The sequence below is a fragment of the Chionomys nivalis genome, chromosome 21 (assembly GCF_950005125.1).
Source record: "Chionomys nivalis chromosome 21, mChiNiv1.1, whole genome shotgun sequence".
Lineage (NCBI taxonomy): Eukaryota > Metazoa > Chordata > Mammalia > Rodentia > Cricetidae > Chionomys > Chionomys nivalis.
The window spans coordinates 4,660,086-4,683,867 of record NC_080106.1 but is presented as its reverse complement, the minus strand read 5'-3'; the positions used below and the strand labels follow the sequence as shown (position 1 = coordinate 4,683,867).

At 50.3% G+C, this 23,782-nt stretch overlaps 1 protein-coding gene across 1 annotated transcript; it reads right to left on the bottom strand.

The window, feature by feature from the left end:
- Fam89a (family with sequence similarity 89 member A) lies at nucleotides 1-15,591 on the bottom strand. Its single transcript, XM_057753921.1, has 2 exons — nucleotides 15,304-15,591; nucleotides 1-2,500 (listed from the first exon to the last, which is right to left on the bottom strand). The coding sequence occupies exons 1-2, from the start codon at nucleotides 15,571-15,573 to the stop codon at nucleotides 2,240-2,242; spliced, it is 531 nt and encodes a 176-aa protein (XP_057609904.1). The 5' UTR covers nucleotides 15,574-15,591; the 3' UTR covers nucleotides 1-2,239.
- Between the last annotated feature and the right edge of the window lie 8,191 nt (nucleotides 15,592-23,782).

Here is a 23,782-nt window from a genome sequence, read left to right as displayed (position 1 = left end):
TATGACCCCCCAGCATCTAAGATCCAGATTTGGGGTGGGGCACTGCTTCTGAAGCTCTTCCCAACGCTCTCCATGTGACCTTAATGCAGTCAGGACTGAGAGTAGCCGACCTAAGTTCTATCTCATAGCTAAGCAGGACTTAGCCTCACAGGTGACTAAATTTTCTGCTTTCAACTTCTCGTCCTGTCTGAACCACTGTCACGGGCTGGTGGCACTCACACACACACCCCTTCCCTTTGACTACGGCCAGCAGACACACTGAGCAGGGACACTCGTCTTCCTCTGTCTAATAGTCCCTCAGCATAGACAGGCTAATGCATGGGTTGTTGTGTAACTAAATGCAGCCTGTCTTAGCTGACTTTCTGTTGCTATGGTAAAACCCTGACCAAAAACATCTTGGGAGAGGAAAGGGTTTATTTCTTCTTACACTTAATAGTTCATCATCAGGGCAAGCACAGACTGTAGAAGAAGGCTGCTTACTGGCTTGACCCCTCTGACTTAATCAACTACCTTCCTATTCAGGACCACCTGCCCAGGGTAGCACCCCTCACAGTAGCCTGGGCCCTCCCACACCAATCATCAATCAGAAAACATCCCAGATAATGCCTACAGGCCAGTCTGATGGAGAAAATTCCTTGATTGACAGTCCCTCTTCCCAGATGACTCAAGCTTGTGTTGACAAAGTAACCAGCACACAGTCCTCCAAGCACACAGCCACTGTCATCTTGATGGGAACAGCTGTCACAGCTGGTCTCCTGGTCTGGTCTCGGAGGTGAGAGGGTAGAGTGTGTAAGAGTTAGCTGCTGGGACGGCGTGGGGAAAGAGGACCGTCCTCTGCACACCTACGGGAAGCTCATCGACCATCCTGGAGAGGGACTTTGTGATGATGGAGCTGTCTGGGGATCACGCAGGCCAGTGAGTAACATCAACAAGCTTGTCGGTTTGCCAAGGTGGACTTTTGTGTAATCCTTTGCTTTGTCGCTGGTGCCCTGGAGAGGGTCACACACTTGCTAAATTGCACTTCCTTTGCTGGACTCCAGAGGGCACTGGTGAGAAGTCTGCTCACCAAAAGAGGTGGAAGGAACCTGGCGTGCTCCGATAAACCAGGTGAAATCTTGGTGTAAATGTGGTCCGGTACCAATGAGACAACTGTCCAAGCTTAACAGAGAAATAAATCTACCTCCTAAAATTCACTTAATGGCCAAAAAAGTCTTAACTTTATTTCAGTATGTGTTGTATTGGACTCACATGCCGGTTGTGAATTCAGAATATGATTTTTGTTTTGTTTGAGAAAGGGTAGCCCAAAGTGGCCCTGAACGCTGTGTTGCCAAGGATCACCTTGAACTTCTAATCCTCCTGCCTCCACCTCAGTCCTGGGGTTACAGGCACATACCACCATGCCCAGCTGACATGATACTAAGGTCAAATCCCAGGCCTCATACATGCTAGGGGCTCACCTGACCCACTGAGCCACATCCCCAGACACCTGAACAAAACGATCACAGCAAGAGACACTTGTTTAACCGACAGTGTGACGCTCTCGTGAAAGAGTTTTAATAAATAGATTAAGGCTTGGAAGGACTGCTTTCCAGCACGGCAGTCTACAGTAGCCGTCAACAGTCACTCATGGTGTCCCAGGTTTTCTCTCTCCATTCAGTGTGTATTCGTTCAAGTTCTTCCCCTTTCCCTTTGCCGGATGTCAGTTTTGGTAGTTGCAGAAAAGTGGCTGACCAGAGTGGCAGAATATTTCCTCCTTCTAGAAAGCTCTCCCGACTCAGTGACGCAACTTTCAAAGAAATCTGAGCAAAGAAGCTAACAGCTCAGTGGCAGCAAGAAAAGATGAAGACTCCGGGCGGGGAAATGGTTTCCACATCTCACACATCAGCGTGGCATTCCTAAACAAAGGGGGTACAACATGCCTGCCACCTACAAAGAAGCTGGCTGAGAGCAAGCTCCCCCAGAAGGCCCATGACGGCTTTCCACATGGAACCCTTCTGTCACAGCCTCCAGCAGGTGCCACTCAGGGGGCGAGGGATATGCTAACAGGCCTCTAGGTCACCGGGAAGACCCTGCAGCCAACTGAGCAGGCTGTCTCACTTGTCAACAAACCCACAAGTTAGACTGGAGGCACCAGTCCCCCGTGCCCATGAACCGTCCACCATGGAGAGGCTGACGGGCTTTCTTGCAAGAAGAGAAACAGATGCTGTGGGTCTGTCTGTGTTGATGGACTCCGGGGGTGCTAGATAGACCCCAGAATCCAGTCGCTGCCGGAGAGGTGGCTCACAGGCAGTGACAAGTCCCGGGGAGGGCCTCGGCCCTGGCCCTCTCGGAGCGAGCTCTGCTCCTGGAAGTCCTCGTCGTCATCGAAGAAGCCGTTCTCCAGAGCATAGGTGCAGTCCAGGCTGGAGGCTGCCTGGCACGCTCCCTTGTACTCCTGAATGGACTCATAGAGGCTGTACAGTTGGCAGAGCAAGGACATGTCCAGCTGTCGCAGGCCAACCTTGGCGGAAAGGAGGAGAGGCAAAAACCAAGTCAGTGCTGAGATTTAATTGTAGTTGAACAGCCAAGTAGAAATCTTCCTGGGCTAGCACATTCCTTCCCTCAGAAAGGCTAAAGGCAGCATCAGTGGGATGCCGCAGAGCTCCAGTTCAGGCAGATACAGCCTTCACTAGGCCGCGCCATACCTCGAACCTGAGTGAGGGAGTCCATACCTGGCAGCAGTGAGCCCAGCCTGAATTTGCTCCGGGGCTACAACAGACACGCTCAGCGGAGCAACAGTAGCGCATGCTCTGGGTCCCTCCGCTGGCTCATTGTGGACACCAAGTCCCTGGGACATTACTGCTCTCCACAGCCACACTCAGAGAAGATCCACACATGACTTCCTGGCAACCCTGGCCAGACCCCACTTTGTTGTTCTCAGGCAATGGATTCCTCCTGGCCAAGGACAGGATCTCACTGGTCAGTGTGACATGCTGCCCCTGTAGCAACCTCCCCTGCCTCAGGGTTTTCCAGGTCTGGCGAGTTCAGATGCTCTCTCTTCTAGACAGGGCTAGTGTGATTCCTCCCCCACGACTATGAACTATGAAAAACCTGAAGATACAGCCTTATGTCAGCCTTCTGGAAACTTCACAGAAATAAGTGGCAGGGGACAAAGATGTTGTCCATCTTTGCCTTCCTCTCTCCCTACTGCCTGCCCTGTGACAAGAAGCAGCCAGGTCGGGGCTGGAGAGATGGCTCAGAGGTTAAGAGCACTGACTGCTCTTCCAGAGATCCTGAGTTCAATTCCCAGCAACCACATGGTGGCTCACAGCCATCTATAATGAGATCTGGTGCCCTCTTCTGGCATGCAAGCATACATGGGAGGAATACATAATAAATAAATAAATGAAGAAGAAGAAGGAGAAGAGAAGAAGAAGCAGAAGAAGCAGCAGCAGCAGCCGCCGCCAGGTCTGGAAAGGCATGGGTTCCATCAATCCTAAACCCAGGAAGAGGATGATGGTTAGGACTGCAAGGGAACCTGCACACCTGAACCTTTAACAGGCTGAGAACCGAGCCAGCCACCTGTGTCAGATGAGATGAAAGCTACCATCAAACTGGCCCAGGGAAAGAGAAAGTCCTGTAGGACCAGACTTGGGATGCTAACCTCAGGCTTGAGGAGGGCAGCTCGCCAATGCTCTCTCTGGGAATTCAAACAGACGTAACCTTGTGACACAACCCCACTTTAGGTATCTGAAGGCCGACCACACCCTGTGGCCCAAAAAGAGCAGTCAGTTTAGGTGTGATAGAGCATGGCTGACATCCCAGCACTTGGGAAGCTGAGGCAGGAGGATCGTGAGTTTGAGGCCAGCCTGAGCTACATAGTGATAGCACCAGAAGACAAAACAGCCTAGCCTGTTTTCTGTTTTCATTGGGATGGTCTAGCCAAATCCTTCCTCCGCATGGCTCCTACGTTCCACAATTCTATCGCAGATATTAATACAACCTCCACGGCTCGACTGGAGTTCTAAGTACTCAGATATGTCTATCTGCTCCCAGATTTAACTCTGATAAAGCCACACCTGCTAAACTCATACCTGTGTTTGCTTAAAATATCTAAGAGGCTCATCTGACATGTCTCCTACCCAGCCACTCTTCACATCACGTGAAAGACACTAGAATCTGCACTTCATGTCGAGAACAGACCACAGAAAGACCCAATGAGCTCTGAGCAAAGGGTAATGTTCACCTTCTGGGGTCCCATGGGGTCAGTGCCACAGGCTCTCAAACTCTGTTGGGTGACAAGGTCATGATCCCACGACACCAAGACTCATGATGCCAGGTTTTCCAAGCGAAATCTTCCTGGATTCCCACGGACATGCCCCACACCAGGTGGAGACTCTGAACGGAGCTGCCTGACTGACACACAGGGATGATTCACAGAGCTGCCCTGTCATTGGGTGTGACAGTGGCCTAGAAACAACTGACCCACCTAGAGACCCAGCATGGTCCTGACACGCCTGTTACACAGCCGAACGTGTGCCCAGTGCACAGGCAGATCACACCTCGACACAGAGGTAGATGATCACACGCGCTCAGCCCCTCGTGGCAGCTGCTCCAGGCACAAGGCCCACTTCCTCCACTAGGCAGCATTTCCCTTACGAGGTGAGAGGCACTGACACTCTAGCAGGTGCTCGTCAGCATAGGCGGTTCTAGCGGACGGGATGAACACAAAGACCTGTCCTGGTGTAGGGTCACGTCAGAGTGGGAACCGACCCTACAACCCTCAGGTGGCCCAGAGGCTGGACAGGCAGTGCTGTGTGCTCACAGCACACCTGCATGGCTCCTGCCACATCATCAGCTAGAGCAGAGCACAATGGGCCAGCCTGGGCTCCTCCAGAAGCTCTTTGCTTAGGGGTCTGCACAGGGACAAAGAGGCAAGCATGCCCCAGGACTGAACTACGGGACATAATGAAGTCACCCATGTGCAAGAGTAGCTTGCCCTTCTGGAACCAAAGTGTTAAGGAATTGTCCCCGACCTTACCCATAAGCAAGCCCCAAACACCTGTGACCTGCCATCTCTTGCCCCACTTGCTTGTCCCTGAAGGACAACACTACAGGACTTAGAAATGACAGCCTTCTTCTGGAGACATCTTGAAAACTTTAGGCTCATTTAAACAAACCATAGTCACCTCAGCCCCTGTGATTTCCCATCCTTTATTGTGACTTACAAGACACCATAAGGGCCAGCTCAGTCACTGCAAGCAGCTTATCCTTTCCTCCTCTGCCCTGCCAGGCTCTCTCCTCACCCTCCAGCGGCCAGGTGGGCCCATCCCTCCCACCAGAATCTGCTTCCTTTCCCTGGGCAGCAGCTCTCAGCCTGTGGGTCTCGACCCCTCCGGGGGTTGCATATCAGACAATGACAGTTATGAAAAGGCAAAAAAAGAAAATTTTATGGTTGGGGGTCACCACGACAAGAGGAACTGTATTAAAGGGTCACAGGATTAGGAAGTGGTTCTCACATTGCCCTAGGGGAACTTAACAATAGGCTCAGTGGCAGAAACAGTCTCAGACAGGGTGGTGGCTCCCTGCTGGGTTGAAGGTCACTAAAGTCCCAGAAACTCTTTGAGGCTGTGGTAGAGGAGGGGCTTAGAGGCCAGGAAGCTTTTCTTTCTTCAGACTGGTTCCCTTGGCGCCCAGGCTGACCTCAACTCACTTAACAGCAGGAGATGACCTTGAACTCCTTTAATCCCAGCACTCGGGAGGCAGAGGCAGGCGGATCTCTGTGAGTTCAAGACCAGCCTGGTCTACAAGAGCTAGTTCCAGGACAGGCTCCAAAACCACAGAGAAACCCTGTCTTGAAAAACCAAAAAAAAAAAAAAAAAAAAAAAAAAAAGCCACACTTAGCCAGGCATGATGGTCAGCTGGCTTCTTTCTGAGCTAGCAGGTATCCCCAGCATCTGGCTCCAGACACTATGCACCATATTGGTAAAATCGAACTTAATTAAAAACCGCACACACCTTTGACCCTAGCACTAGGGAGGCAGAGGCAGGAGGATCTCTGTGAGTCCAAGGCCAGCCTGGTCTACAGAGTGAGTTCCAACAGGAGATACATGAGACCCTGTCTCAAAAAAAATTAGACTTTTTAGGAATAAGTCCCTTATCTTAATAAGCTTGTTATCTTGTTATGCCAGTGAGACCCCAACCTCCACCCAATGGTGTGCCAAGAACAGTCTTCCTGACCTCCACAGTATATATTGTTTCTCATTCAAGGTTCAAAATCAGGCAAAAAAAAAAAAAATCAAGAATAATACACTACTTTATTTACAAAACTAAACAGGAAAGCAACTTCTTCCCAAACGCAGTGAAGAGTCAAAGCAAAACAAACACCCAAGGAAATGTTCTTATTCCCGGACAGGAGGAGGAGAAAAGCAAGCAATGAGGGGGTGGGTGTTGGGGGAGTCCTAGCCTGTGCGCATCACACAGACCTCTAGGAGATGATGCCCACTGTCCCTCGTCAGGTTTAAAAATTATTGAGTGCTGGGCGGTGGTGGCGCTCACCTTTAATCCCAGCACTCGGGAGGCAGAGGCAAGCCAGTCTCTGTGAGTTTGAGGCCAACCTGGTCTACAGAGTAAGTTCCAGGACAACCAGAGCTGTTACACAGAGAAACCCTATCTCTTAAGAAAGAAAGAAAGAAAGAAAGAAAGAAAGAAAGAAAGAAAGAAAGAAAGAAAGAAAGAAAGAAAGAAAGAAAGAAAGAAAAGAAGAAAAGAAGAAAGGAAGAAAGAAAAGAAGGAAGAAAGGAAGGAAAGAAGAAAGAAAGGGAGGAAGGGAGGGAGGGAGGGAGAGAGAGAGAGAGAGAGATGATTGTGCAAGGGCTGAGGAGATGGCTCAGTCAATAAGGAGCTTGTCTCATAGCATGCTGACCTGAGTTCTATCCCCAAAACTCAAGTAAAAGCCAGGTATGGAAGTGCACACCTGAAATCCCAGCTGGGTAGGAGGATGCCTGAGGCAGCTTGTCTTGCCAAAATTAGCAAGCTCCAGGTTCAGTGAGAAACTTATATAAATAACTAAACATTTGTTTATTTGTTTATTTTTTGAAACAAGGTTTCTCTACGTCCTAAAACTTGCTATGTAGGTGGGGCTGGCCTCAAACTCTGTGATCCACCTGCCTCTGCCCCCAAATTCTGGAATTAAAGACAGATACCAGCACACCCAACCCAAAATAAATATTTGTTTAAAACAAAAACAAACAAAACCAAGCAAACACACACACACCCGCAGCTGGGTGCAGTGGTGAGCACCTGTAATTCTAACTACTCAGGAGGCTGAGGCTAGAGGATCAGGACTCACAGGCCAGCCTAGGTAAGATTCAACTGAAGGCCGAAGGCTGGGAGTGGTGGGCACACCTTTAATCCCAGCAAGGGGGCCGGGGTGAGGTGGGCAGGAGCAAGCACATCTTTAAGTTCAAGGCCAGACTGGTTTACAAAGCAAATTCCGGGACAACTGAGGCTGTTACACAGCGGAAACCCTGTCTCAAAAAACTAAACAAAATATTCAGCTGGAAAACAAACAAAACTACCTACTCCCTACCGGGTAGGAGAATTGCTACCTGTGTAGTGTGTGGCTCTATCTGTAAGACGCATTTCTGGAAAAGACAAGTTAGGGAGAAGGCCCAGGTGGCGTTAAGGGTGGAGTGGGGTGAGGTGGCAGACCCACAAATCAGTTCCATCACACCCAACCTCAGGCCTCACGTTTGAAGCCGGGTTAAAGCGGTCGTGAGACGGGCCTGCAGATCCTCTAGTCAGGCTAAGAGAGCTCAGTCAGTGTCAAGTCCCAGGCCTGCAGAACTATCAAAGCAGGTCAGGACACGGCGATCCAGCCGTCACACCGCCAACGTCCTAGGTCCCTTTCATGCTTTCAAAACCAGTGCACACGGCTGAGATAGCTCCCAAGAGTCATCTCTCTGCAAGCAGAAAGGCCTGCAAAGAACCCGCGTGCCCAAAGCTGGTGTGCTACAGAGTCAGTTACACAATCGCAGAGACACAGAGAAAGGAGGACCCCTGGGACGGCCAGCCAGCCAGCCCCTTCAGTGAGAGACCCTGTGTCAGGAACAAAAGCAGAGGGTGCCACTTGAGGAACAGCCCAAGGCTGTCCTCCCACCTCCACACAGACCCATGTGCAGAGTCCCCCACTCTCACCAACAAAAGAGCACCACAATTTTCCCTGGTGTTTTGCAAAAACACTGTTTTAGGGTTTTTAAGGAAATGAAGTTACAGGGCCAAAGAGCAGGTCCAGACTCAATTCCATGGGTACTGTGAAAATGGCCTCCAAAATGAAGTGCACCAGCCTCTGCCAGGCAGGCAGGCAGGGGAGGCCCCAGCACCATCCTTCGGTCAAGTCTCTGCTAATCTTTTAGGTCCAGCACAATCGTTTTTAAATGAGCGGTTACAAAGGATGCTGAGCATGGCAGTGTGTCCTGGATGGCGTTTCCTGGCCTCTATCACTAGCCTCAGCTTCCAGAGTGATGAGGTTACAGGTATGCGCCACTAGGCCTGGCTTACACAGCCTCTCGCCACCTTTTCCCTTCAGTATGCTCCTTCGTCATCTTCTCTCTACTTGCTCCTGGCTGGAGCAGGCCCGGTTTCTCGTAGATTACCCCGTACTATGGAGCTCCGGTCACAGGGAAGAGGTCTTCTCATCCCGTAAACAAGACTCAGAATATATATGCATATATATACAAGACCAGGCAGCTGTGGCTCTCGGAGCCAGAGAAGTGAAATAACAGAGCAAATAAAACGAACAGGGTTGGGCTGGCCAGATGGCTCGGTGAGCAAGGGTGTTTCTTGCCGAGCCTGGTGACCTGAGTTAGATCCCTGGGACCCACAGGGTAGAAGGGGAGAACTGATCCTTGCAAAGTGTCCTTTGACCTCCACAGGCACAACAAGACACATTTACACGTGACACATATGTACACACATGCACAGACTTAAATGTGAACAAATAATAATAAAATGAACAAGGCTTGGAGAGTTTCTGTTGCCCTGGAAGGCAGGCCTGGGTGTTTGTCTCCTGAGTACTGAGAACAAGCGTCCCACTGTCACACGTCTGCAGGACAGGGACCAGCACAGGAAGCAATGAAGCCATGAGTGACCTTTATGGAAACCAGCGGGAGGGAGGCAACGGTGTCTAAGGGCTCAGCTAGCACTGGCATCGGGCACGTATCTGACTGGCTGACTTCCTGCTCAGCCTGCCTATGCGGTTTCTGTCACAGGACCATGGAAGGTCTGGAATCCCACCCCGAGAGCGAGACCTCAAAGCTCCCAGCTGCGGCTAGCTGGGGTGACCTGCGACACCTCCCACCCAGCGGTAAAGAGCCAAGGGACCAAGAACAAAGGGGTGGGTGTGGGAGGCACCAGCATCCTTGAGATGCAGCAGTGACTGCCTAGGCTGCTGCTCCTAGGAGTTCTCGAAGATGAAGAGACCCCACCCAGTGTGCAGAAAGCCAGATGGGAGCCTTAACTCAGTGGGGAAGAGGCAGGAGCAGCTGATGAAGCACTCGGGGTTTTCAAGCCTGAGGTGCTCCACAGATAGGTAAATAGGTCAAAGTCCAGCAGTCTGGGACACCCAGTGTCCACTGGAATCTCCTGCTTTCCTATTTGCCCTCCGCAGCATTTTACAGGGCTCACTCGGGGAACATACAGGTGTGACCCCACCATTCTGTTGAGAACATAACAAACTCTATGTGTGTGCGCGTGTGTGCCTGTGGGCAGAGGTCAACATCAATGTCTCCTCAGTGTCGTCCCTAGCTTGTTTTCTGAGACAGTCTCCCATTGAACCTGGAGCTGACCGCGTTGGACAGGCTGCCCAGCAAGCCTCTGAGGTTCCTTTGTCCCTAGCCCTGGAGCTGGCATTACAGGTTCCCGCTGCCATGCCTGGCTCTTCTGTGCCTTCGGGGACCCAAACTCAAGTCCTCACGCTCGCACAGCAAGCGCTTTGTGCCCAGGGAGCATCTTCCCAGCCCTGTAACGAATGCTTTAAAAAGACCTTTTCAGGCTGGGCATCACCGTGGTGCGTGCCTGTAATCCTACCATCTGGGAGGCAGAGATGCACGGTCTCAGTCAGGCTGGCCTACATAGTAAGACTTGGTCTCAAAAAAAAAAAAAAAGCAAATAAACAATCTAAGATACAATACTAGGACCACAAGAGGATCAAGAGTCAAGGTCAGCCTTAGCTACATAGTTCAAAATGAACCTGGGCTATCTGAGATCCCATCTCAAAAATAATAATATAAATAAATAAATAAATAAATACTGTTAAAAGAAAGTTCTAGGCCAGGCAGAGCTATATGATAAGACAGTCTCATAAAAAAACTCAATACATAAAATGTTTTTTTGTTTTGATTTGTTTTTAATGATTGCTTTTACACTCCACTGGTGTGACCTTTGGATCTTTCAAAATGGACTCTTTCCTGGAGGCTACAGGGACTCAGAGTGACAAAACCTCACAGACGTGGGGTTACTAGAACAGGAAGTAACATGCCTTGAAGCCACAACTCTGAGGAGAGCAGAGTGACAACCAGCTAGGGACTGAGTACAGTGTTAACTAATAGGGACTGAGCACAGTGTTAACCAGTTAGGGACTGAGCACAGTGTTAACCAGTTAGGGACTGAGCACAGTGATAACCAGCTAGGGACTGAGTACAGTGTTAATTAGTAGGGACTGAGCACAGTGATAACCAGGACTGAGTACAGCATTAACGAGCTAGGGACTGAGTATAGTGATAACCAGCTAGGGACTGAGTACAGAGTTAACTAGTAGGGGCTGCGCACAGTGTTAACCAGCTAGGGACTGCACACAGTGATAACCAGCTAGGGTCTGAGCACAGTGTTAACCAGCTAGGGACTGCACACAGTGATAACCAGCTAGGGTCTGAGCACAGTGTTAACCAGCTAGGGACTGCACACAGTGATAACCAGCTAGGGTCTGAGCACAGTGTTAACCAGCTAGGGACTGCACACAGTGATAACCAGCTAGGGTCTGAGCACAATGTTAACCAGCTAGGGACTGAGCACAGTGATAACCAGCTAGGGGCTGAGCACAGTGTTAACCAGCTAGGGGCTGAGCCTCTGCCCACACAGTCTGTGTAACAATGCCCCTGACTCTTATTAGTGTCCCTCTTTTGAAGTGACACTTGCGCCCTCCGCTCCAACCAGCTCTCTGCCAGCCTCCGACTCTGCATCTGAACGGTTCGGCACCCTCCTCTACTGATGGAGTGTCATGAACCCTCCAAAGCCACTCCCCTAACACCCACAAGGCTGTGCGAAACTTCCTTTCTCGAGTCCTTAGCACGGTTCAAAATGACACAGCACTGCCACATGCATGCCCTGAAGACCCAACAATATGCAGTGATCGAAACATGCTTTCAGCACGCACCCTCCAAAACTGCAGAGTACATGGTGAAGCAGGTGTGCATGCTTCGTGTGCATGCGTGTACAGATCATATGGGGCAATGATCAGACAGAGCTGCGGAGCCCAAGAGACCCAGCAAGGGTTTAATTCACGGGAGTTCAACTCTCAGCAGCTGGTTTTGAAAATATAATTAGGACCTGGAGATTTGGCACAGAGATCAACAACTCATACTGTTCTGGTTCCCAGCACCAGGTCAGACAGCTCAGTCCACCTGGAAATCCAGCTCCTTCTGGCCTCCCAGGGACTTGCGCTCGTGTCTCAAGCATACATACACTCATGCATTTAATTAAAAGTAGTAAAAATAAGTCTAAAAGAGACTTTTAAAAAAAATAAGCAAAGAAAATAAGCTGGGAGTAGTGGTGAATGTCTTTAAGACCAGCACTCAGAAGGCAGAGGCAGGCAGATTTCTCTGAGTTTCAGGCCGGCCAAGGGCTATAAAGTGAGACCCTGTCTCAATAAAGAAAACTGAACCTGGGCGGTGGTGGCGCACGCCTTTAATCCCAGCACTCGGGAGGTAGAGGCAGGTGGATCTCTGTGAATTCGAGGCCAGCCTGGTCTACAGTGCTAATTCCAAGACAGCCAGCACTGTTATTCAGGGAAACCCTGTCTTGAAAAACAAAACAATACAAAAAAGATTGAGAAGGAAGAAGAGGGAAAAAATAATATAAAACATATGTAGAGTACCTCTCTCATAAAGAATTTACAAGGTGTGAGGGTTGGTTCAAGTTATCAACATGACACTACCTAGAACCCCTGAGAAGAAAGTCTCAAAGCTGTCTAGATTAGGTTGGCCTGATGGAATACCTGTGGAGAATCGCCTTGAATGCTAACTGCTGTGGGAATTAACACATAACGCCCCAGCCCACTGCGGGCGGACACCATTCCCTAGGCAGGGGATCCTGAACTGTGCTAAGTACAGAGGACCGGGGCTGAACACGAGCAAACACCCATTCCCTCATTCTCCCTGCTTGGAACTATGGATCTAACTAACTGCTTTAGGTGCTTATGGCTTTGACATCCCAAAACAACAGGCTGTGACTTGGAACTGCAGGATGAGTAAATTCTTCCCTAAATTGCTTTTTGAGGGTGTTTTGTCCCAGCCAGAGATGAAAGTAAAACACAAGGATTTAGACAATGTGCAGAAAGCATTTGTCTTTTGTTTGTTTTTTAAGATAGGGTCTTGTTGTGTAGCCAAGGCTGCCCTCAAGTTTATAATCCTCCTTCCTCAGTTTCCCTCCTGGTGAGAGAGAGCACGGGTGCACCCTACCACATCAGGGTATACATGCAACAAGAATATTTGCGTGCACTCAGAATATTTGCACATATCAAACTCTGTGCTAGACTGTGATATGGGGAGATTTTCTCGGTGTTGAACTGGAACACAGGACCTTGGAATAATTAAAACCAACTGTCAACGGGGTCTTGAACCACCTAGTAGATAAACGTCTGGGAACTTCTGAGGGAGTATCTAGACTGGGTTAATTGGGGTTAGTTAATTAACTGGGAAGACCCATCCTACCCACGTGTAGTAGTATTTCGCCATGGCCCTGGATCCCTGGCTGGAGAGAAAGGAGGAAACCAAGCTGAGGACCAGCATTCAGCTCTTTGCAGCCTGAGTCTAACTAACGCCACCAGCTGCCCCACGTCCCTGCCAGCATGCTTTCCTCGCCGCCAGGAACTGCACCTGGAACGGGGAGCTGCGATAGATGCCCCCTTACCCTGCTTTTGTCGGAGCAATGAGGCCCAGCTCTAGGGCTGTGGTTTTTAATTGCTGTCTTTCAAAATACTCCATTAGTAAACAAACAAAAACCCTGGGTCACCTCTAATTCACTTTTTCCTTATCAGCTCTGAGGACCCATTAGCCATTCTTGTGATTTAGGGGTTTTGTTGCCAATAAACTGGCTTCCACTCTACCCATCCCTCCTGGGTGCACCTAGGGCATTTTCCAGGAGCCTCCGGTACCTGTTGCTCATTTCAAAGTCCCCAGTCCTGCTGATGACCTGTCTGTGACCCAGGCTTCCGGTAGCCACAGGGCCACCCTCCTAATTGTCTCCTGTGCAAACTCCTGTCAGTCAAGCTGGAGGCTCACTGCTCTCCTTTCTGCTCACTTGAGGCCTTCCCACCTCTGACTCTACAGCCCCAAAAGAAGATCTCCTCAGTCCAGAGGACCTCCCTCTTTGTATGCTCAATCTGAGGGGACACTCTTTCTTTCTATGCTCATACGGGGCTTTTTCCCTCAGGCATTAAGCAGTCTGTCCAGACATGGAATTATATCCCCCACCATGAATTTGACCTCAGGCCTTCAAATCAAATAGATCAACACAGACATTCTGCAGAAGGCTCTGGAATGAAAGCCCCTTCTTGTCAAGCAAGGCACGAGTTGTCGCAGAACCCTCAGTGTTCCCCCAGGTCAGTAAGTCTCTTGACCTCCGAGACGGACTGAAAATCCTGGGATGGGTTCCTGAGAGGGCCTGTCAGGGCCTGCAGCCAAACCCTACCTTTAACACTGTTGTCAGACAGCCACTCATTTCCTACAGTTGAGCTTCCCGCCCAAGGCATAATTATAAGGTTCTGTACCTTAGTCACACCAGGAGGGACCTGGGAAATCCCTTCGGGAATGCAGCCGGGCTGTCAAGCCTCCCTAGTGTGTTTCTAGAGCACAGCCTCAAAGCCAGGAGACACCCTGTGCCCTGCATCTTATGCAAGAAAAAAACAAACAAACAAAAAACCCAAACACCTGGGGGCCAGTCTTCTTATTTCACCCAGAGGTTCATGTTATGTCCAAGTTCATGTCGTAAACACACTAGGTATGGGTGTGTTTAATCAAATGCAATTTGACAGATGTGCTAGACTTGGGATAGTGGTTATTAATAAAGAAAAGTGGGTAGTTTGGAACTCTGAAGTCTCCGTAAGAAATCAGGGAAATCTTTTCAGGAAGAATTAGACATCATTTCCGTGATGAAAAAGTGTTAAGATTGTCTAGTGGCCGGGCAGTGATGGTGCACGCCTTTAATCCCAGCATTTAGGAGGCAGAGGCAGGCCGAACCTTGTGAAACCAAGGCCAGCCTGGTCTACAGAGTGACTTCCAGGGCAGCCAGAGCTACACAGAGGAACCTTGTCTCGAAAACCCAAAAGAACGGATAGTGGATTCAACTAAGTCTTAGTATGCAGGGCAGATTATGCTCCTCTAAGAAGAAGGCAGAAGAGGAATTTTCTAAACCATATGTCAAATGCACTAGACACTGACGGAGTCGACTCCTCTGGCTTACTTCGGCAAACTTACTCTTAGAATAAATGTTTTCTTAGACTTCTTTCGTGTTTACCTGGCCCCGTGAATCTTGGACTAGCAGAAAGGAAAGAGAGCAGAGTCTTGAGTGGATGTCTCTGTCCCACCCTACCTGGCCTGCCCCAGGAAGCAAGCTGGGACAGGACTCCCTGCGGCCCAAATCCCTGTCCTGGCGTCACCCTGAATCGCGCGTCCTGGTCCAGGAACACCTACTGCACTTCTCAGGACGGAGAAAAACTAAACCCCATTGTTTGAGACCAGACGTAAGGACTTCACCCGGCCGGAGCACGGCTTCCGTGCCGGTAATCGGATTCCTGGCGGGCAGCCGGGGAGGGGCCCGGCCATCCATCTGTTGTCCACACCGACCCGCAGGCTTGCAGGAAGCCTGTTCCTCCTGGGACCAGGCAGGCAGACCACGCCGCGCCCTGGCCTGGCCCAGGAGAACCCCAGCATCTAAGGCTGCCCTGCGCGTGGATGCCCAGCCGCGGGAAGTCCGAGAGGGAAGCACGGGCTTCCAGGGACCAGAGGGGACCGTCCCCCGACGGGACCCACGGCGCCTGGTCCTTACCATCTCCTTGCGCAACAGCGCCAGCGCGGCGTCCAGGTTGGGGGGCTTGGTCCGGGTCCCCGCAGCCCGCGCCCCGCCGCCGCCCGCGCCCCCTCGGCTCAGCTCGTCCTGGATGCGCGACTTCTGCGCGTACAGCCGCTCCAGGTGTCGCCAGCCGCCCGCCGCGCCGCCGGCCGCCGAGTGCAGCAGCCCGCTCAGGCTTTTTGGTAGCGGTGGCAGCCCCTCTACCCGCAGCCCTCCGGCCGTGCCCGCAGACCCTGCCCCGCTCATCTCGCTGCCGCGCGGACACAAGCGCGCGCAGCTCAGCCGAAGTCCCGGGAGCCCGCGGGTCCCCACCCACTTCCCGCCCGCCCGAGTCCCGCCCGCTGCCCGGCCCCCTGGTCTCCGCCCCTCCTCGAGTCCCGCCCCCCTCCTCGGCTCCCTGCTGCTGTGAGGTGGCGCCCAGAAGGCCCACCGGCCTTCAGCTCCATTCCCACCCATCTGCGTGCCAGACCCCCCCGCCCCAGGTCACCTTAAGTCTCAGATCTGTGAACCAACCCCCCCTTCTTCATCACTTCTCCAGGAGTCTCCACCTCCCTATAATCTACCTTCCAGTCCTACTCCAGCCCCGTGCACCCCACCTCCAGCGGGTCACCTCCCCTCCCCTCTGAACCCCACTTTCAACGCCAGGCCCACCCGACCAGCTCTGCCCCGACCACCCATTCTGCACCCCAATCCCTAGCGGTTTTCCCTCAGGCTCCAGGTCTCCTCCCTGTCCATGCTCCTGGATGGCCCGGTCTGACCTCGCCAGCTTAACTCTGACCAGCCACTGAAACCGCGCCCAGTTCCAGCACCGAACCCCGGGACTCCCTGTGCCCCAGCGTGGGCGTGACGACTGGGAGTGCTGGCGGCAGCCAGAACCGCACACAGTGCTCTTTCACAGGGGCTTTTTCGCCGCCTCCTGGATGTCAAGGTTTCCCGAACTTCAGCAGTCAAGAACACCCGTCTCACTTTGTTCACTCTTAAAGAAATGGACCAACTTGTCTTTCAGTCCAGCCAAGAACACTAGACTAATTCTCAATAGAAATGTCAAAGACTAAACGACCCTGCTCCACCTGGTGGAAGGAGAGAACCGACTCCTACAAGTGATCTGACTTGAACGCACCATCGCGACAAACGTACACAAGCATACGCACTAAAATAACTCAGTGAAAAAAATGAAAAGCGACGTGTCTAGGAGTTAGAGAGAGATGTTGGATCTCGGGAACTCTTTGCCAACTTTAGCAAGAATAAGTAAAACTACACCTTAAAGAGACGAGTCAGAGACAGGCTTTGCCCTTCCAGGAAGACTCAAACCTTAGCAAAAGATCAGCTCAGATTCAAGATGAGGAAATCCGAGTTCTGCTCTACAGCAGAGAAGCCTAGAGAACCCGTTAGTGGGACCTTTAATGCCCATGGCTACTGAGTTTAATTATAGAGGGACTGAATGATTCTGAGTTAATCCAGTAGGACCATAATGTTTCAGGGGCTCCAGATGCCTATTATAAAGACACCTTCTATCTTTGGGGGCTTTCTGCCACTGTACATGGAGGCCACCCCAAAATCAATCTGGGAAGTCGGTGTTAGACCCAGTCAGCCAGTGAGAAGGCTAGGTGGTGAGATCTGAGGGCACCCTGGAGACCACCTACCCACCTGCCCACAATTCCCCAGGCATTCCGTGTCTCAGCCACCTTCCCAAACCCTAGGCAGTTTTTCATCATCTGCCTGTTAAGCAATGGAGAGTCTGAGATGGCCTGGGAGGGAGGGAGAGGGAGGGGAGAGGTGGAAAACATTAGACCTGCCTTTCACAACCCGACCTGAATTCTTTTTCACCCACCGCCTTACTGCCTCTGTAGAAGACCTAGCAGAATGGCCAGGGGAGTTGAGAGAGCAACGGGAAGCATTTCAAAGCAACTGAGGCACCGAAGCTGTCTTAAAGTACTTCTTTCCAAGGAAGGAGGATGCTGAGCGAAAAGGCATTCCTTAGTGAGTTAGGAAACAGCCTAGGGCCCTTTGTGTCTGGACAACCTGGTCAATGCCAGCCACAGGATTTAAAGGTAGACCCTACCTTCTGGTGTGTACTCAAGGTGGTGAGCATATTCAAGTCCCCGCCAGCAAATAACGCCCCAAGATGAATAGACATCGCTACAGAATTAATTCAGCACTGATAAGGACTACATGAATAAACCAGACACAATTATGCAACAGTCAACCAAATATTTTGACACCCGTGGGAAGTGCCAGTGCTTGCTTGCTTCATTTATTTATTTATTTAGCCATGCCAGGGATTAAAGACTGCTTGTACCTGCTGGAGAGGTGCTCCATTGCTGAACTATGCCATCAGGCCCCGTGTGTGTGTGTGTGTGTGTGTGTGTGTGTGTGGTGTGGTGTGTGTGTGTGTGCGCGTGCATGCGCGTGTGTGTGCATTGTGCATAGCAGAAGCCAGGCAATTAATGTCAGGTGTCTTCCATTGTATTTTATTTTGTTTTTGTGCATGTGCACACTTTTGGGTCAGAGGACATCTTTCAGGAAAGGCACTGTGTGGATTCCAGGGGTCAAACTAAGGTCGCGGGCTTGCCGTCGAACACTTTACCTCCACCTCTTCAGAGACAAGTCGTCTCATCGAACCTGGAGCCTGCCCGTCAACTAGACTGACGGCCCAGCGAGCTCCAGGGCTCCTTCTGCCTCTGTTTTCCCAGTGCTGGGTTTATGGATGGCTTCCAGTACAGGTCTTTACGTGGGTGCTGAGGAATCCAAAGTCAGGTCCCCATGCTTATGCGACAAGCCTTTCCCTGAATGAACCAGAAGCCCAGCCTTCTCCTTTTTAACGTTCATGTCTATCAAAGGCAAGGGGCATTAAGGCTACTTGGGAGAACTCTGGAATATGCGGTCTTTGCTTTCATCTGATACGCCGTCTCAGTCTGCTGGAGCTACACTAACCAAATACTTCAGACTTGGTTATTTATTAACAGCCAAGTTTACTGCTCCTGGTTCTGAGGCTGGGGATTCCAAGATCAAGGCACACAGAGAGCCCATGCATCACACAGTGTCACACAGACGACCTTCTGTGTGTCCTCACAGGGTGGAGGGGTGCTCCCTGGAGCCTCTTTCGGGAGGACACTAATTCCATTCATGAGGTTCCGCCCCCACAACTTAGCTGCTCTCACCAGTCCGTCTATTCTGCCCAGTACCAGAACTGTCTGCCCTGCCAGCTGTCAGAGTGGCCATTCTGTCACGGTGCGGCCAGAGCACACACCTCCCAGTGTACTTATGCCAGGTCACATAACCTGAAGCCCTACAGCAGTCTGAGAAGGCACTGTCTGCCGTCTCTCTGCCTCTTCACTCTCCTCTAGACACCAACAGCTTACTTGCACTTGCTCGGGGAGGCAGGTGTGAGAAGGCTCCAGCTGTATTTGACAAGCGCCGGGCAGCTCCAGGCTTCCCTCCTGCACCTCACTGTGAGCTGGCTCCTTTCAAAGCTTAAGCCCACGTTAGGTTTGGTTGGATGCTTCACATTCAGAACAACAGTGAGCTTTAATCCAGTTATAGTTTAGTTCCTTTCCAGGGAAGTTTTACAACAGAAGAAGAGTCTACACCCAAAGTATTAAAACCTACAAAGGCCAAATATGCATATCTTTAGCGTTCTCCATATTGATTTCCACCGTTTTTCATTTGCCTTATTGAGCCTTAATTGGGCAAAGCTATTTGAACCCTTATTGTCTTGTTTTCTGAGACAGGATCTTACCCTGTAATTAAGCCCACCTAGAGCTCACTACACGGCACGGGATAGCCCCTTAATGGCGAGTGCTGCCACTGCACTCTCACACCCTGAACTCTGAATGAATGGCTTCGTCATTTGCGGCGGCAGTGACAGTGGCAGCACCGGCCGCTCCGAGGCTTGCGGTGCCTGTGGCACACGCTCTGCAGTGGATTTTTTGTGTCACATTTCCTCTTCCCTCCTTGAGGTGTGTCCAGCGATTCCCATTTGTACTTGAAACAGAGCCAAGAGAGCAGGCATTCCCGGTCATGGTACCTCCAAAGTTGTCAATGGAAATGACAGACAGGACTGGGTCAAGGACAGAACCATGTGCCGGAACCTGTGCTCCACAGTGACAGCAATCTGTTGACTTTCTTTCTTTCTTTCTTTCTTTCTTTCTTTCTTTCTTTCTTTCTTTCTTTCTTTCTTTCTTTTTTTGTATATCAGCCGTCATTTGATGGTGGACAAAGGCTAAAGAATGACGCCCTAAACTGAACCATCCAGACGACACAGCTGGGTCCTGAGATGGGGCTGGTTCTAGCTGGATGTGCTGTACGAGATACAGAGTGGGTGCCAAATAAAGAGTACAGATATCTCCCTAACACCTTTTTATATTGGTGGCATTCAAAAGATTGTTGGATAATCTCAAAATATATTTTCATCTCATCTGTTTTTTTTTAATGGGTTCAATCTCTAGTTAGGAGGGCTGGCTAATAAGATCAAGTTGGGTCCATGTAGGAGCCAAAGTTGTGAATGGGGGGGTCAAGCTTTACAGAGCTTAGTGTCCCTAGGTGAGGGTGCATTCAGAGGTGTGAGGATCACCCCTAGACTCCACTATTTCTGCTTGCCTTTTAACATCCTGATTGAAGCCGGGCGATGGTGGCGCACGCCTTTAATCCCAGCACTCGGGAGGCAGAGGCAGGCGGATCTCTGTGAGTTCGAGGCCAGCCTGGTCTACAGAGCGAGTTCCAGAACAGGCTCCAAAGCCACAGAGAAACCCTGTCTCGAAAAAAAAAAAAAAAAATTAACATCCTGATTGAATGAGAGTTGAGAGCCCCGGCTGACACAAGGCCAGCCTTTGAAAAGTCCCTCACCCACTCACTCACTGTCCAAAAACGCTTCCGATACTAGGTAAATCTTGTTCAGTCCACAACTCTGCAGAAACTGAAAGCTTGGTGTTCCCCTCCAAGCCTCACCCACAGTTTCAATGAACACCTGCCAGGTTGTGGGGACAAAGCTCCCTAAACAGAAAGCAAGGAGCAGAGATGGGGGGGATGAAGCTCCCAGCACCCATTCACAGTGGAGGCGCACGGACGCTTCCAGCATCCGCTGGGAATCCGTACACTGAGAGAACTCGGCTGTGAATAGAACTGGAAGACTAGACAGAATTTATTCAGACAGTCATCAGAATCCCACACGGCAAAGCAGAGGAAACTGTGCCCTGTGCAGTTCCGTGGATTAGTCAGACTGGGTTCTGCTGCCAATCCCCGGTGACAACAAAGACCTGTGTGACTCGGCAAATCGGTCCCCACCGTTTCTACTCTTCTCCTTCAAAGTTTGGTTAACCACGTCCTGGGCAGTGTTCTGTCAACTTGACACAAAGCTAGAGTCATCAGAGAGCAGGGAGCCTCAGTTGGGAAAATGCCTCCGTAAGATTGAGCTGTGGGCAAACCTGCAGTGAATTTTCTTAACTAGTGGTTGATGTGTGAGGGCCTAGCTCACAGTGGGTGGTGCCAACCCTGGGGTGGTGGTCCTGGGTTTTGTAAGAAAACAGGCTGAGCAAGCTATGAGAAGCAAGTCAGTAAGCAGCGCCCCTCCCTGGCCTCTGCATCAGCTCCAGCCTCCAGGTTCCTGCTCTGTTTCAGCTCCTGCCTCACTGCTTTGGAGGGTGAACTGTTATAAGGCACTGTGAGGGAATAAACCCTTTCCTCTCCGACTCGCTTTGTCAATGGCATGTCTTCACACTAGCAGGAGACCTAACTAAGACAACTTAGCGATGCGTGAACCCACTCTGGGAAAGCTTACTATAAACTAAAAGAGAATTTTAAAGTAACAACCTAAGGTCAAGTGTGACGGTGCACACTTGTAATCCCAACACACAGGAGACAGAGAGAAAGATCACAAATTTGAGGCTAGCCTGGGCTACGGAGTGAGACCCTAGCTCAAAAACAAAACAAAATACAAAACAACCAAGCAAAATAATCTTTGAAGTAATGGCTTATCTGTCTCTGTCCTAGAGATCCCAAGACCATGAATAATTAATCTTCTAAAATTTATTACATTTTCATTTATTGAGTGTGTGTGTGCCATGACGTGTGTGTGTGTATGTGTATGTGTGTGTGTGTGTGTGTGTGTCTAAGTCAGACAACAATTTATGGTTCTCTCCTTTCACTATGTGTGTCCCAGAGATCAGAATCAGATCAGGTTCCGTGGCAAGTGCCTTTACCCACTGAGCCATCTTGCTGGCCCACTTATAATTTAAAACACAGCATAAGAGAGAGAGACACCATGCAACGCAGCCCACATGGAGGGTTTTTTTTTTTTTTAATTGGGGGAAAGGGAATGGGGAAAGAAGAGACTGTCCTTGAGGTTAGAATTTTTTAGAAAGAGATTATGATATAGATTTTCAGTATAGGGGTTAAAAGAAAGGAAGGTACTTCAGAAGAAAGTGAGACCCATCCAGAAACTGGTGCCAACTTCTCAAAGAAAAGTCTTTCTCCCTTTGCTGTCTCTATGATCTTTGTCTAGGGAATGTTGGTGAGTTTGAAGCTATTGTTTTCTTTTCTTTTTTTTTTTTTTTGGTTTTTTTTTTTTTGGTTTTTTTCAAGACAGGGTTTCTCTGTGGTTTTGGAGCCTGTCCTGGAACTAGCTCTGTAGACCAGGCTGGTCTCGAACTCACAGAGATCCGCCTGCCTCTGCCTCCCAAGTGCTGGGATTAAAGGCGTGCGCCACCACCGCCCAGCTGAAGCTATTGTTTTCAAACGGTTGGTAAGGAACCTAAAGGAGACCGCAGGGTGGTCCTGAGCAGAACTGGACAGGACTTCAACTGACGAGGTCTGGACGGGGCCATGCTGGAAAGTGGACTGTCTTTACTATAAGCAGAATTAACGGTCTGGTTTGAGAGTTCCCAAAAATGTCCAGGAGAGGAAGGGGCTCTACCCAAAGTTTGATACATTCAGGCCTTACAACTGGCTTATTGTTACCTTACTGTAAAATAGCCACATAGGAAAGGAATATTAACAATGTGTCAGCAACTGTGGTGGTGTGGGCCAGAATGGCCCTCATAGGCTCATGTGTTTGAACATGTGGTTTAGTGGAACTGTTTGGAAAAGATAGGGAGGTGTGGCTCTGGCAGTGGTCATTTAGGTTTCAAAAGCTTATGCCAGGTCCAGTGTCCTCTGTCTTTGTCTCTCTCTCTCTCCTCTCTGCCTGCTTCCTGAAGATCAGGGTGTAAATTCTCAGTGTCATGCCTGCCTGCTGCCATGCTTCCTGCCGTGGTGATCATGGACTGACCCTCTGAAACTGTAAGTAAGCCTCCAATTAAATGCTTCCCTTTATAAAAGTTGCCTTGGGTACTGGAGAGATAGCTCAACAGTTAAGAGCACTGGCTGCTCTCCCAAAGGACCCAGGTTTAATTCCCAGCACCCACATGGTGGCTTGTGACTGTCTGTAACTCCAGTTCCAAGGGACCTGGGACCCTCACATAGACATACATGCAGGTAAAACACCAATCTACATAAAATAAAAATATGAGAGTTGTGTGTCTCTTCACAGCAACAGAACAGTAACTAAAACAGCACCTTTCACAGGAAATGTTAATTGTGTCGGCATTCTTGCTTCTCAGTGGATGAGAGGCTGCGATTGTTCTCCACCGGCAGGGGCTTCTCTCTCTCCCCATGCTCCCATGATCTCTCTTGTGGCTGCTGTAGATAATGAATGAGTTCTGGGTGTCATCACAAAGGGCTGCCATCCCTGGAGGGTAAGGCTGGTGCCATCAAATCCAGCTGAACTACTATTTAGTCCCTGAGTGGCGATAAGGCCCGACCTAGTTAACAGCGTGAGAATCTACCTGAGCATGCCTGCATTTGGTGTCCACCATCCGCAGATGTGGGGGTGCTCTTAGATCTAGGGGATACCTCGGGGTGTTGGGCAGACAGGGATCTCTGTTGTGATCTTGCTGCTAAGTGGGGCTGAGGGCATGGTTTCAACATGACAGATGTTAAGATTGTGACCTAAGAGCCACTGGTTAGACTTTTTGCCTGAAGACTCTCCGCAAGTCCAGGCAGAGCTTGGAGGGACCTTTGTTGCACCTGCAGGGAGAGTCATCTGCAGGGCTGGCAGCCAGGACCTGGAAGAGCATGAGAAGTCCAGACACCCGCCTGCTCCCACCTCAGGTGCCAGGCAGGGAATTACCATGGGGCTGCCGAAAGCTCTCAGGGCTGCGACAAGGAGAATTTCATCTCACCAGGAAGATGAGGAGCCTGGGGCTCCATGAACCTGGGGAGAAGCTAGGCTCACTTCTTAGCAGGACCCAGGGGGTCTTGTGCAAAGACACAAAAAGGGAATCAAGTCTCCAGGAAGAAGCTTGGCGTTTAGGTCCACAAGAAGTCTCGTTTCCATTTTTTCTGTTTCTGAATTTACAGCCTGGCTGTTTTCTTCCTTTTTTTTTTTTTTTTTTGGTTTTTCGAGACAGGGTTTCTCTGT